The sequence below is a fragment of the Zootoca vivipara genome, chromosome 3, assembly GCF_963506605.1.
Source record: "Zootoca vivipara chromosome 3, rZooViv1.1, whole genome shotgun sequence".
Taxonomy (NCBI): Eukaryota; Metazoa; Chordata; class Lepidosauria; order Squamata; family Lacertidae; genus Zootoca; species Zootoca vivipara.
This window is the reverse complement of record NC_083278.1, coordinates 80,732,436-80,747,261: the sequence shown is the minus strand read 5'-3', so window position 1 is coordinate 80,747,261 and position 14,826 is coordinate 80,732,436. Positions and strand designations below refer to the sequence as shown.

The window sequence follows — 14,826 nt, the reverse complement described above, 5'->3', positions numbered from 1 at the left end:
ATAATCAAAGTAATAGTATCCAATCTGACAAAACTTCATTGCTGCATTTGGAAAGAGAAAGACAACCAGAGGAAAACACCAAATAACTAACTAAATTAACCGTTTCCTCCTAGTTCCTCATGAGTAAAGATCAAAATCAAAGTGCAACTACTTGGTACAGAGTATTTAGAGCCGCTAACAAGATTATGGAAACATCCTAGGCCAAATCAACCAATATATAGATTCATACTCTAAAATAAATATGGTTACGACAGCTATAAAGTTGTCAATTAGATCTGATGTGTTGGTGGGTGGATGTAAAATCCTTCAAGCTTTTTGCCTATTCTACCTAATTTCCTGTGGTAAATCTTTCCAAGTACTGTTCAACTGAAAAGTAAAAACAAGACATCTTATAAAGTACCTGTCCTGTGGAAAAATGAGAAGTTGCTCTGAATTATACAATTCTTGAAGGACGTTTGAAAGGAACTGCCCCCACCACCTTTCGCCGCCACACAGCTGAACAAGCAGAAGGCCTGCATGCAGGCGTATCTTTGGAGTCCCACTGATGCACAAGTGCTTGAACAATTCTTCACAAGCTTGAGCATGAAATGTACTTTGTAGAACCACAGGAACAGAGTGCCCTTTAAAGAAATCAACAAAAATTCAATTGCAAGTAGTATTCTTTGCACAATAAAAGTTATCTAAAGGTTGCTTCTAAAATCTATATATATATAAAAATGTAAACTGGGCATGTGGGTGGGTGTCCACTTTTATCCGAAACCGCTTGACCGATTACGTTCAAATTTTGACACAATGTCCAACGTGAATATGAGTGTGATCATGTACAGGATGCATAGACAGATGTCACACCTGGGCCACGTTAAACCCCTAAAACTCTGTGTTCCAAAACTCACAAATCACCCTCAAGTGCATGCTGGGAGCACAGGAGATGTTGCAAAACATCGCTCTCTAGCGACGGCTACACTGGTACAGCAGCTAGGAAAGCTTCCCTCTCCACAGCATCTCAGGTTGGCTTTCCAGGCTGGGACGAGTGGACGTGGGGGCGGGATAGGTCATGGGTCGGGACAGGGTATGTCCAGCCACAGGGATAAGCCGGGGGTGGGAGGAGGAGGGGGCGGCATACCTCATGGGTCGGGACAGGGTGGGGACAACCACAGGGATGAGCCGGGGGTGGGGGGAGGAGGGGATGGGATAGCTCATGGGTGTGGACAGGGTGGGGGGAGTCACAGGGATGACCCTGTGTAAACAGAACACATGTAAAACATTTCAACAAAATGAAGGGGGACTCTGAAGGTGAGGGGAGTCTGAAGAGGTACTCTGAGGGTCCATTTAACAGACTAAACCACAGCAATGTGTGGCCGGGCCAGCTAGTTTAATATAAACTACATAATTCTGCCCAAAATGCATCAACTTCAATGAGGTCCCCCCTCCTTAAATGTGAGAAAGAACACAAACACTTGCCCAGAAAGCTTCTGCCATAGAAGCTTACTATTCAGATAAGCAAGCACAAAAGATATTGTAAACTAAGAACTTATGTGAATTTTCCTACTTTTTTTTTGCCAGGCAGTGGTTCAGACACTGTGCACTTTCTCCATTCATCAGCAGGTGGACATTTTAAAGACAGACTTGACCACAAGGCAACTCCTATTTCCCCATTTGAACTGGTTATTACTCAAAGTACAGTAACTCATTGCAGCCTAGCACCTATCCTTTATGCATACTGGGAACATGATGATTCTAAACAGGTGAGGTCCCTGTGGACTGGAGGCAGGCAAATGCTGTCTCCATCATCATGGCAGTAGGTTTCGTAGGGACACAAGCAACCCTCATCTTGCATGCATTCAAAATACATGCAACCATGCACACACAGGTCATTTTTTGATCTGGAAGAGGGTGGGGCAGGCTAATGGGTTTTCCACTGATGCACATGACAACCAGGAACGCAGCCCCCCCCCCCCGGCTTGGAGTTTGCCTGTACTTTTACACATTTGTCTCATTCATTTAACTTGAAATGCTTATCTGCTGTGTGTGAGAAATACCAGTGTTCCACATAGCCCCGAGTTGACCAACAGTACCGTAGGAAGCATACGTGTACATGTCCAGCACTGACAATGAATTAACAAGCAAGCTTATAATTCCATACTTGTCAATAAATAGAATTAAGCTACCAACCATTGGAAGAATGAAGCAAACTAAGTAAAGTATCCAACAGGTATCGGATAATAGTGCGCAACTGCTCCGTGGAGGACATCTGAATCAGCTCTTTGGGATCACTTTGTTCCTTGAGAATCTTCCTGCTTGCACCTAGAGCTACTTTGAGCCTCTGCACAGCGTGATGAGCCAAATTTAGCTGTAGCTGTAGCTGAATGCAGTCTTGATAAGCAGAAAATACTCGACTGTCTTCCTCTACTGCTTTATCTGGCTTTCGTAGAAAATACTGAGCATTGTTAGCACTGTTCAACGGAGGAAGATCAATGCTTTGCAGAAGCGTTTCAAGCCTATGGCAGGCTAAATTATACCTGTAAGAGTGGGGATAGGGGGCAAAAGACACCTTTAAATTAAAATCCATTATTAAGAAACACACCCCATATAAGAACTAAAAGAAACAACATATTTTAACTTCACACACTCATGCCTCAATGCTTTAAACAAAGTAATGAACAGGACAATATATCTTTATCTATCTGGTGTGTGTGTGTGTGTGTGTGTGTGTGTGTGTGTGTGTACACATGCTGTTACAACTTTAAAATTAACCCTGAACAATACATTTGCAACACCTCATCTTACCTGCATTGTATGTCTTCCTGCAATGCAACCATCATGGCTAAGTGTTGATCAATTTCTGGCTGGTTTGCAGATTCAACTTCTCCTCGTAAAGGATCATGCATAATTTTCAGCTCACTTTCCAGTGGCAAGATATATGTATGCCCATAGTAAAAGCCTAAAGGAATTTTGGCTCTAGCATTTGTACTTCCATAACGACCAATGACTGTAATCTAAAATGAAATGAAAGACAGTGAGACCTTCAGTGTAGTTTCATAGATTTGAAACATGAGAAACCTGCAACAACTGGGCATTAACTGCATGTAAGAACATTTATAAATCCATCTGATAAGAGACAGCATTTTTAATTGATTTTTTTTTTACCTTCATGAACCTGCAAACGGGTGGTGGTATTAAATCATGCAGAATGAGAGAATGGGTGCTAATATCTGTAGCAACCACTAGCCTCCTTCCATCAACTTCTTCACCAAGTGTCCAGATATCAATCGACAAGGAAGCAAGATCACCACAAGTTGGAATCAATACATCTGTCAATAAAATGGGTCTGCCAAAATCCAATGTCACAAACCTCCTTGCACCTTTAAAAAAAAGTTGGGTTTGATGTCAACGCTTAATAGATGCAATGAGCTCAAAGTGCCAATGCTAAAAGGGTAGTCTCAATCAAAACACAAACTAAGTGCACAAGAAACAAAAATGCATCTAAAGATTTTTAACCTCACTAGAGAAGTTACTTTTCTAGTAGCTATCACCGGCACAATTTGGACAATCCTTCAAACTATGGTTAAGTGAATTATGAACAAGCTGCAGGCTTGAACACTCTTAATTTCATATGACAAAGCAATCTGCTTTTAAACAGAAGAGTTCAAAATTAGGCAGATCTGAGCCATGGCTATGCGTAAAGTAGCTCTGGGCTATTAATTCCCAATAGCCTAGAAAATATGAACTTTGGACATTTTTGCGTTAAAGGAAGATAACAGCATTTACCTGAATGCATTCGCTCTATAATGATGGACTGATGAGGTGGAGGCTGAAGAAAATGTGAAGCATGTGATATTGCAAGAGCAAGGCCAGTCCCAAGTGGATTCTGAAAAAGGGGAAATTAACCAATATATCAATCACTGCATTTTCTATCAGTCATTACCTAAAGCTCATGCAAAAGTAAAGAGAGGCAAGCTTTTGGAAACTCAAACTTGAAAACCTCAACAGTTAACACTGCATATGGATTAGTTTATTAGCGCACCAATGGAAAAGATTCAAAGCATTAACGAGTTATCTATTTACACTGAAGCTTCATTATGAAGAATTTTAGCTTAATAGATGTGGGGATATTATATTTTAACAGCACTAGCTCTCAAAACATACTGACTACACCTTGAAAAATAGGCAAACTAGCAATCACTCAAAGTAGTTCCTATCAATAACATTAGTTAGACTGGAATTTCATGAAAGCTCTTCTGTTTAGTTACCGTTCTGGACTTGTTTGCATTTTTGTTGTGTGCAGAAAGGTTAACTGGTGGAGGATCAATGACTGAGCCCGGAAAAAGCTGTGCAAGCTCTGCATTGATAACAGCAGAAACTGCCTCATTAGGTGGTGTTAGAGGCGGAGTCATGAACAGGGGGGTTGTTTTAGGAGTGGGCGGGATGACATCCGACGGGTGAATGAAGAACCCTGGGGCTGCTACTGAGTTGGAAGGCACAGAGTTGTGAACAGGACCAACTGCTGATGCTGCTGCAGCAGCTGCTGCTGTTGTCTGATGTAGTTTTGCTTCCAGCTTTGCTTTCTGCAGGGAAAATAAAAGCAGCATATGTACAGTAGGGCCAGTGCTGCCTCTATGAAGGCACTAGCAATAAAAGCATTAGCAACAAGCAGCATGAACAGAACAAACAAAAAAGCAAATAGCCTCAGCTTTTGTTTAAACTCATACCAAAGGTTACTACCAAAAAAGATGCAAAGTAGCACAAAAAGGTGATAAACAAGGCAGGGGGGGGGGGAAATGTGATTTATAAGAACTAACATTTAAAAATTCAACTAAATTCAATTCAGCATGTGGGTTAGAGAGACAGACTCATGTACCAACCATATCAACTGAAGCAGTCCACTTCAGAAGTGATGGCCCATTTCAGCAATACTGTATACATTTAGTTCAAATGTATTAATTGGAATTTTGCTTAAGATTCAAGGCTTAAACCCAAATGAAGTCAGAATGATTACAAGGTGGCTCATACATTCAAACATTTTAATAGTACCGTGTTTCTCATATTATAAGACATGTCTTATATTTATTTTTTCCTCCAAAAAACACACTGTGGCTTATTTTCAAGGGATGTCTTATTTTTTTCCTCCTCCTCCTGGCGCGGCCGGCATTGCTGCTGCGCCTATCACTATGTCTTATTTTCGGGGTATGGCTTATATTCCTTGAATGCTTAAAAATCCTGCTATGGCTTATTTTATGGGTATGTCTTAAAATATGAGAAACAGGGTACACTGCCCCAGTTTGCACACTTGGAAGTAAATTCTACTGAAATCAATAAACTTATCACAAAAATGCACTTAAAATGGTGGTTAGTCTTAATATACTTTTGTTTAATTGGGCTGTGTACAGCTCTAAGTGCAAACTGTAAAATGTGACCATCAATGGGATTACTGGCTTAAACAGTACAAAGTAATATGGCCCAATTGGATTTTTAGCTAAAGCAGACATTTGTAGGAACAGTACATCTTTCTGCATCTTTCCTCTTTGTTCATCCTGTAAGATTCATGTTGCATAGCTCTTACTAAGCAGAGGCCTGTGTGTTTCATACTGAAAGAAATCTAACTGTATTTCCCACCTTTATCTCAGATTAGAAAGAAAAATATGGAAAGACCTATGTGTAAATTAATGTTAAGAGGCAAAATCCCTATACGTCTGGAATACCTTTTTGTTTAGGGATTCAAGAACTCATGTGCACTTTGTATTTTAGTATTGATTTGAAGTGGCTTCTAAGCTATCCTCCGGAGATGTACTCTTGCTGAAAATTTGATACTTTTTTTTAAGAGAGAGACTTTTTGTAACTATGGTAACTACTCTCTCAGCTTTTGAAGTTTAGAGACATCATGAAAGAGATGGCCTCCAACCTGTTGCTGAAGCTTCAAAAGCTGCTGCTGTTTCTCTTGAAGCACTTGGAGCTGTTGCTCGGCTGAGGCCATTGCATGAGAGAGAGACTGCAAAGCTACCTGGGCCGCTGAACTCAGTGCTGTAGAGGCTTCCCCAACTGTCCCAGATGAGAGGCCACCAACTGCTGGGGTAACCCCGAAGGTACTCACTGGCATGAAACAAAGAAACAAAAAAACATGTATGTAGAAAAGCAGCACACAAAGCATTCTTCTAAATATGCATTCCAGTAGTATAAATACTAAAAATGAAAGCAAGCTCAAAAGAAGGAAAGAAAAAAAAGCCAGTCGCTAGAGAACATTTACCTTTCATCACAAAATTTACCATTTTATGCAGCTTTTGTTCAAAATTAAGTTTGCAAAAGCAAGCAGGGAAATCAAAATACTGATATACCCAAATACACACATTTTTCTCATCACATACACTTTGGTCTGGTTTTAAAAACTGATGTGGGGGCTCAAGTTAACCACTGCATTCTAGAAATCTTTTTTTCGGTCTAGTGTGGCTGGTTAAGGAAGTAGTAATAAAATGTATATACCAGTAAACGTACTTGCATCGTCCCTTTCTATTCTTGTTCCATCACTAGTCGAGACGCAAGTAAAGTGGAGAGGTTCAACTTCCAGGAGACCAGTGAGGGAAGTAAAACTACCTTCAGCTGCTGCACAGCTACTGATCTTTCCGTTTCCTGAATTAAAAAAGCAATTATTGTTGAATTTAGTTTCAAAATTATTAGAAATAAGACCGTAGTAATCAATGTGGGCTATGGACACCCCAACAAATGCACATGGAAAGTTATTCAGTGTTATAGTATTCAGTGTCTTGCTCCATATCCTGTCTGATGCTGACATCCAGTATACTAGGCTCAAGTTAACGAGATTCCAGATGTTTCCCTCTTCAAGCATGCAAAGTACAATTCTACAAACTTGGATAGGACCCTAACGACCAGGAGTGGACTTGCACTAAAAAAAACCAGGCTTTTCTGGACTTCCTTTCCTTGTGCAAAATTGCTCCGGAGAGCAGAGGGGCCCTTCAGAATGCTGCAGGACATGGCACAGAAGTCCAAAGCAGGAAGGGAGAAATAGAATGAAAATCGGCAACCATCAAAAAACATCCTGATATGAGCTGGAGTACCTTCTGCTCATGCAAGGCCATCTTTGTATCCAAGCCATTAAAAACCAACGTGATAAAAGCAAGAATTTGATCTACCTATTTACATATCTTGAAGGAACATTCTCTGAAAAATAGTCAACTACCAGAGGTTATACATTTGAATCTTGAGTAAAACTGGCCATTTGGCACAAATATGAGAACACATGGGGCTGCACTTGCTAACCCAATGCCATTTCCCCCATATTAACCCCATTCAACTACTAAGCTCTTTTTTGCTTCACAACTTCTCTTCTCTTTTGCAGCCCCACTTTGCACTCATTTTTATTTTCATGCCCATGCCTTCCCCTCCTTCTGTTCGGTGACAACACTGCACAAGGAAGATTATGTAAATGTAAAGAAGTTATTGCAAAAGAAGAGTACAACATTGATTTTGAAGATTTCCCAGCGACATTAGAAGCAGATAGTACCACCTGATCTATGTGCATACCTGAGAGAACATCAGATAAGTCAATCTCATCTGACTGTACACCAATGCTGCTGTTATAGATATTCTTACAAGAAGAGCCACTCATTTCCAAATCGAAGAGCACCGGATCAAAAGGCGAACTATACAATCCATATCTGGAAAGAGAAAGACAATTTGACCTCTTAACTGATGTGAAGAAGTGCATATTTGATTTATGGGATACAACTGACAAACAAAGTTCATAGGACTTCCAAACTGGATCACAGTTGAGTACTGGATTTCTTCCACATCTTCAAGGTTGTTGTTTCAGGAAACAAGGAACTAATTGGTTCATTGCATCAGTTAAAATGTTTTACAGAACTGCACTGGTGCAAACAAAAATTATAAGGCGTGTTAATTTCTTTGAAATATGAAGGAGCAGAGCTTCCATAATGCAATGTCACCGCTCCTTCAATCTGTCAGCAAATTCTTGTTAATTTTGCCTGAGAGGAGGCAAAACCTCTCTTGATTATGTTGCTGCTGTTATTAATATTTTTTTTATTTCATTTCTGAATTGCTTCCCATGAAACACCCCAAAGAGATTATTACGTATTAGCACCTAGTATTACTAACCCTGTAGACTTGTTCCCAACTAAAACCTTGTGCTGATACATTTAGAGAATATCTGATTCTATTTCCTGGATCCATTGCTCTCTCTGTCCCATTCCACCTACTCTGTGAGGAAGGGACCTCACAAACCAAACTGCAAAAGCTACTGCTGAAGATGCCTAGAAAACACAACTTAAGGCAGGTTATAGCAGAAGAATGTATGCTATTAATTGCCTTCCTCTCCTCGGTGTGTTGTTTCCTACATACCACCCAAAATCTCCAAAGAAGATTGGGAGGGATGTGGCAGGAGGGCTGATACTATGCTAATATGTCACCCTTACTTTAAAAGCTGCTACTGTGATCAATTTAACATATAAATTTTAATACTAATGCCTTTTGTTGATATTTTTGTGCTATGGATTAGTGAAAAGGCTTGTTCACAGAATCATAGAATTGTAGAGTTGGGAGGTACCATGAGGGTCATCTAGATCAACCCCTTGCAATGCAGGAATCTTTTGCGCAAAGTAGGACTCAAACTCATGACCCTGAAATTAAGAGTATCATGCTCTACTGACTGAGCTATTAAGTTAGTTTTGTGAATTGTTATTAATTTATGAAGTAAGTTTCTATGTTTAGGAGAAACTCACGAGAATGCAGCTATAAACAAGCTTATGAATTGTGTTGAATTATTTATTTTTATAAGATAACTAGCATATACATACATCTGTATACTCATTTAGTTTCCTTGCTTTTGCATCACTTTCCCCACCCCATTTTCCAAAAAATAATCCAAGGCAGTTGATGTCTCCATTGAGATAAAACTGTAAAAATTCAATTATCAAAATCTAAGCACCACAGAACAGTGGGGAGGAAATCTGTAAAAAAGTGTCAGAAGAAAACAAAAACAGCTAGAACTAGCACCTCATCACACCCTCCTAAAAAGGAAGATTATTTGCCATGTGTCAGTACGCTGTAAGAGGGGAGGGTGGTGGTGAGAGAAATTTCAGTCAGGAAGCCGTTCCAGAGCCTTGATGCAACTACAAAAAAGGTCACAGTGAGGTGGGCTTTTGGAGATAATCTTTTGACAGTCTTATACAGGAGAAAGCGGTTCTTCAGATATCCTTGTCATAAAACATACAGCAATTCTGAATTGGTTCTGGAAATAAATTTGAAGCCAGCTTCCTTCTTACTTTCCTTTCTCAGGAGGGAAAATATAGCCCTGATCCTGACAAAGGGAAAATCCACACTCCTGTTACTGAAGTAGGAAGAACAAAAATAGCACAAGGACAAGCACATTTACACACACACTGAAAAGAGAGCACAGAAAAATAAAACAAGAGCTATGAACATTTTCTCAAAATGTGCTTGGTATAGAGATACTTTGAGCTACCTTGTCTGCAGTAATGCTTCCATGGGTGTTAACCGGTCCTGTAACTGCCTGGACACTGCAGTTAGCAGGGATGCACAAGCAGTACTGCAGCCAGCTAAATCTTCATCCTTTACGTAGTTCAGCAATACAAAATACCAATATACAGATCCTAGGGGGAGAAACCCGCCAATAATCAAGTTTAGTAACTCATCATCATCATTATCATAATCATCATCATCATCATCATCATCACCATCTTCACCACAACTAAAACTGTGTTTAAACGTATGTTTATTGAAAAATGACCAATGATTAGGTTAACAAATAAAACATTCTCTATTATATAAGGCTTTCTTTAGCTTGCAAATATTTGGTGTTTTTCTTCAGAGAGCATTCCATGAGGTCATAACAAATCAGGAGTGTATGGTTAGTTTTTTACTACTTAATAATTGGAGCCTATATTAGCATACAGATGCTGCATAAGGACAAGAAGCCTGGAACACAGTGCTAAAGTTGATGTTATTGCCTGCATGAACTGGCAGCTTATTAAAGAGGGGAAATAAAACATGGAATCAGATCCAGAAACTAAGCCCACCAGGCAAAAACCTAATCCAAAAAAAATGACAAAGTATGCATGCACAAGAATAAAAAAAATGAAGCTCACCTCCAGTTGCAGCTGCAGGTAAATAAGATATATTGCCAAGCAAAGCCTTCAGAAGGATCGAGCCAAATCCTTGTTGACTTGGCTCAAATTTCCCATTGCTACAAAAATATAAATTTCATTTTATTATTTTCCTTTGGTACAGAGCACATACTGCTTGCTGGCAAATATTCTATGGATGTTATTGCATAAATGTGTTTCTCAGGGGAGGAGAGGCTCTGTAGTGAACCAAAGAAAATTCTACCTTCCAAGTTCTATTAAGGGGCATAATTAGCATCATTAAAACAGAGAAAGTATGCAAACAAAAGTCATAATACCAACCTTATGCAAAGAGCTAGAAAACGTGCACATTTGTGTGCTATGCTTCGACCTGCTTCAAAGAAGCACACACGCACTATATCAAAGAGACACATCCTTGCTTTAGACAGTAAGCTCTCATTTGCTTCTTTTGAACTGAAAAAAAGAAACACAAAGCAAAACAAACTTTAAACCAAAACACTTACTATTTAAAATGCTTCCTAAGACAAAAATGAAGTTCTTCTACCTGCCAGGTCCATTAGACTGAACTCCTGCCAGCCAACATAAGATATCTAACACAAGACTTTGAGCATGCTCGGTCACAACTCCATCTTCCGCCTTTTTGCAGAGGGTGTTCAGAAGTCTTTCATGGAATTCTGAGAACTGCAACATAGCACACCGCTGAACTCTGTGGAGGGAGAGAAAGACAATACACAGATGTAAACTACCGTGTTTCTCCGAAAATAAGACACCGTCTTATATTTATTTCCCCCAAGAAAATAAACCTATGGCTTATTTTCAGGGGGTATCTTATTTTTTTTAAGTATGGTTCCGGGTGCCTGCCTCCTCCTGCCGCGGCTGGCGTTGCTGCTGTTGGGTCCCGCTGGCTCGGGGCGCAAGGCGCTGCTGGGCGCTTTGTTGGCGCTGCAGCAGCAGCCGGTTCCGGGGCCTGCCTCCTCGTGCCGCGGCCGGCGCTGCTGCTGGGTCCTGCTGGCTCGGGGCTCGCGGCGCTGCTGGGGCTTTGTCGGTGCTGCTGCAACAGCAGCAGCAGCCAGTTCCAGGCGTCTGCCTCCTCCTGCCGTGGTCAGCGTTGCTGCTGCTGGCTCCTGGAGGCTCGGGGCGCTCCGCATGCGCTGCTGGGCGCCGACCCATCAAGCCGCCTCCTCTTCCTGCCGGCTCCCAGAGGCTTGGGGCACTCCATGCCGGCTCTTCCTGCCGGCTCTTGGAGGCTCAGGGCGCTTCGCATGCAATGCTTGGCGCCGACCTCGCAAGCCTCCTCCTCCTCTTGCTGCGGTCGCTGCTGAGTCCCAGAGGCTCGGGGCACTCCATGCAGCGCTGCTGGGCCCCGACCTGGCTATGTCTTATTTTCAGGGTATGGCTTATATTCTGCAAATCCCTAGAAATCCTGCTACCTCTTATTTTATGGCTACGTCTCATTTTCGGAGAAACATGGTACTGAAGTGAAAGCTGCTGACATTAAATGTCATTATTTTAATACTACAGTGCTCAGGCCCATCCCCTAAGCCAAAGGAAACGGAAACACACAGGGTTTTATTTTGTTTTAGTTTCCCTCTCTTTAGCTCCCCTTACAGCAGTCTAGAAGTTTACCCCTTGAATTTAAAAAGCAAAGCTGCTTTAGGCAAAAAAAAAAGTTACTCTAAGAGCTACTGAGATGCCCTGACTAGATAAGCATAAGGCAGCTATGGCCCTATGTCCTGGTGGCTATGTATAGTCCATATGGCAGGGAGAGGAGCAAGAACCTAGGTCTGTGCACTAATAGTGACAGAAGTGGCAAAGGCCCATTTTCTGAAACATTTTATTTTTCTACCAAGCCATTCCAACGCACACTTGCACTGAAACAGTACAACATATGACTGAAAAGCTTCTCTGCTTTTACAGAATGGAGTTTGGACTTGCAGTTTTGTGAATTCTTATTTGAACCAGCATAAAAATGAGAAAAATTAACAGAATTCTTTTGAAAAAGAATTTTTAAAACACATCACTGTATAAAAAGGTCGAATTCCTAAATATCAAACTCACCTTTCCTTTGAAACAGATGTTTTTTTAAATCTTCTAATTGTTACAGAAACTTCTTGAAGCAAGTCGCACCCACGGAGGTTGTCAGATTTCCGTGATGAATTGCTGACTTCTGTTTTATTAGAGGACTTGTCCTATAATTTTTAAAAATATATAAAAGAACCACAGACATTTCAAAAGTAATATTCCACATGCTCACAATCATTTTCCCCCTACTCCTAAATTGGGAAGTTCATATAAAAACAATGCAAGTTATTAAACCAAATCACATGGTTTTCAAACATTAAAATTGCCATTTTTTAAAAAAATAATGCAATTAATTTCTTGACAGAATGGAAGTATAAAGTTCTAATGCCAGAAAGCAAATAAGTTCAGATTTGTGTCTATTTATTTAATTTGCAGCTTCCTTTTAACAGCTATACCAAGGGAGAGGTTGTTAAAAAATATAAAATATTTACTGAAGTCATCATACACCACAGATAAGGAACCTCAGGCTTGGGGTCCTTGGGATTCTTACCACCCATCACCACATTCCTCAATGGCCCTACTTGAATGCATTTGTCTGGCTAGAACAGGCTTCCTCAAACTCAGCCCTCCAGATATTTTTGGCCTACAACTCCCATGATCCCTAGCTAGCAGGACCAGTGGTCAGGGATGATGGGAACTGTAGTCTCAAAACACCTGGAGGGCCAAGGTTGAGGAACCCTGGGCTAGAACTTCTTCTGCAATCGTGATAATGCCTCTTGCGTGGATGAAAGATAGAAAGGCATTTGTGTGTACAGGAGCACTCCCACTTGCACGTGACTGACTCTTGTGCAACTGTGTATACGTGTAGCACCAGGAAATTAAAAACAATTATTCAATTCAAACCCGGAAATGGCAGGTGAGAGTTGGAGAGGCGTGAGAGAGTTGGGAGTGTCCTTGTAGCTTGCGAGGAGACCCTCCCAGGAGCCCAAAAAAAATGTTGGTGACGTCAGAGGAAGCCCAAGGAGACCGGAGGTGCAGCACAGCTTTATTTACATTGCTCAGCCACCACACCTAACAGCTGATGTGCAGCCGCTTTCCCACACGTCCTCCAGCCTCCTGCCCGCCCCAGAACCTTAATTCTCGTTGAGGCTATTTTGGGATACAGTATTTTTAGTATAGATTGGAGAGAGAGAGAGACAGAGGTTGTTTAGAGAATGGGTGCTCCCTACTTTACATGATTTCGCTGATGCGCACAGTGGGCCGAACTGTAACCCCCCCATAAATGGGGGGACACCTATATATAAAAAAACCTCTGGTTAGAATGGAGCCTACTGGTCTCTCATTGGAAAATAAATGACCATTATTCCATTAATTGTTAAGTTTGGCTACATCAACTACAATCATAGCCAATAGTATCAAATCTGCAAATACTGTTGATTCCTTTTTGTGTAATGTTCTTGCAGATAAAAAACAGAATGTGAAGTGGGGTGGGTGTGGGTGGTATGGTAAAAAGGTAAAAGACCCCTGGACGGTTAAGTCCAGTAAAAGGTGACTATGGGTTGTGGCGCTCATCTCGCTTCAGGCCGAGGAAGCTGGCATTTGTCCACAGACAGTTTTCCGGGACATGTGGCCAGCATGACTAAACCACTTCTGGCGCAACGAAACACAGTGAGGGAAATCAGAGCGCACGGAAATGCCGTTTACCTTCCCACTGCATAGGTACCCATTTATCTACTTGCACTGGCGTGCTTTCGAACTGCTAGGCTGGCAGAAGCTGGGACAAAGCAACGGGAGCTCACTCCGCTGGGAAGATTCGAACCGCTGACCTTCCGATCAGCAAGCCCAAGAGGCTCAGTGGTTTAGACCACAGCGACACCTGCTCCCCCATCCAGGGGAATACTGAACAAAACAACACACATTTTCTGAATTCCATATATGGATTTTACCCACCTACAGACTTCTAAAGGTTCCATGTTTTACTCTTACCACCTCTATGTTAGTTTAAATATAAATTACAATTACACAGATGATGCTTCAGTTCTAACAGATGGGCTTTCAGCAACTGGCTGGTTGAGCAGCAGCAGCAGCTTTTTGACCATGCTTTCTCTATATGTTATTTAAATACCTTGCCTGCTGCAACTTTTGCCAGAAGTGAGGCAAGTGAATGACCCTTGCTATTCTGAGGTTTTAGAGATGGTATCCTTACAACAGGCCAGATTCCACCATTGCAGATCTCTTCTGTTCCTCTGTCACTCACTGCTTTCACATGAATTAAAAAAGAACGGTATTTTCCACCTGCCATACCTAGAATAAGACAAATAGACTATAAGCATAATCAACAAACTCTTTAAGACTTATTTTACACGTATACTTTCCTAGCAGATACCAATGAACACTTTGTTAAAGATTTTACCAGAAATGAAGAGACAATTAGTCTTCGATTCTAAGGGTAACTGGGGATTACCTGTTAAATTTCAGAAAACTCACATTTTTCAGTTTCATTCCAAAATATTCTAGTAAAAAAATTACCTTTAACGAGCTTTGGACTTGTTAGTGTCAACATTCCAGCATGCCCCGATAGATCAAGACCAGTAGCCAACCATACAGGACCACACAAAATATCTTCTTTATGATCCTCTAAAAAGGGACATAGTCGGGGGCCTTTTGAAAAAAA

At 41.1% G+C, this 14,826-nt stretch overlaps 1 protein-coding gene across 8 annotated transcripts in view; it reads right to left on the bottom strand.

The window, feature by feature from the left end:
• BIRC6 (baculoviral IAP repeat containing 6) overlaps nucleotides 1-14,826 on the bottom strand; it is a 142,621-nt gene that overhangs the window by 93,871 nt on the left and 33,924 nt on the right. For 4 of the 8 annotated variants that reach the window (XM_035108256.2, XM_035108258.2, XM_035108260.2 and 1 more), the window contains exons 15-30: nucleotides 14,682-14,813; nucleotides 14,278-14,456; nucleotides 12,189-12,319; nucleotides 10,675-10,836; nucleotides 10,452-10,583; nucleotides 10,134-10,231; nucleotides 9,491-9,638; nucleotides 7,534-7,667; nucleotides 6,475-6,621; nucleotides 5,900-6,087; nucleotides 4,251-4,565; nucleotides 3,769-3,868; nucleotides 3,148-3,362; nucleotides 2,788-2,996; nucleotides 2,173-2,519; nucleotides 401-620 (exon numbers count right to left, since the gene is read on the bottom strand). In XM_035108256.2, the coding sequence (XP_034964147.2) occupies nucleotides 401-620; nucleotides 2,173-2,519; nucleotides 2,788-2,996; nucleotides 3,148-3,362; nucleotides 3,769-3,868; nucleotides 4,251-4,565; nucleotides 5,900-6,087; nucleotides 6,475-6,621; nucleotides 7,534-7,667; nucleotides 9,491-9,638; nucleotides 10,134-10,231; nucleotides 10,452-10,583; nucleotides 10,675-10,836; nucleotides 12,189-12,319; nucleotides 14,278-14,456; nucleotides 14,682-14,813 (2,857 nt within the window). The remainder of the gene's footprint in view (nucleotides 1-400; nucleotides 621-2,172; nucleotides 2,520-2,787; nucleotides 2,997-3,147; nucleotides 3,363-3,768; nucleotides 3,869-4,250; nucleotides 4,566-5,899; nucleotides 6,088-6,474; nucleotides 6,622-7,533; nucleotides 7,668-9,490; nucleotides 9,639-10,133; nucleotides 10,232-10,451; nucleotides 10,584-10,674; nucleotides 10,837-12,188; nucleotides 12,320-14,277; nucleotides 14,457-14,681; nucleotides 14,814-14,826) is intronic. The other 4 variants (XM_035108259.2, XM_035108261.2, XM_035108262.2 and 1 more) reach the window with 3 other exon arrangements.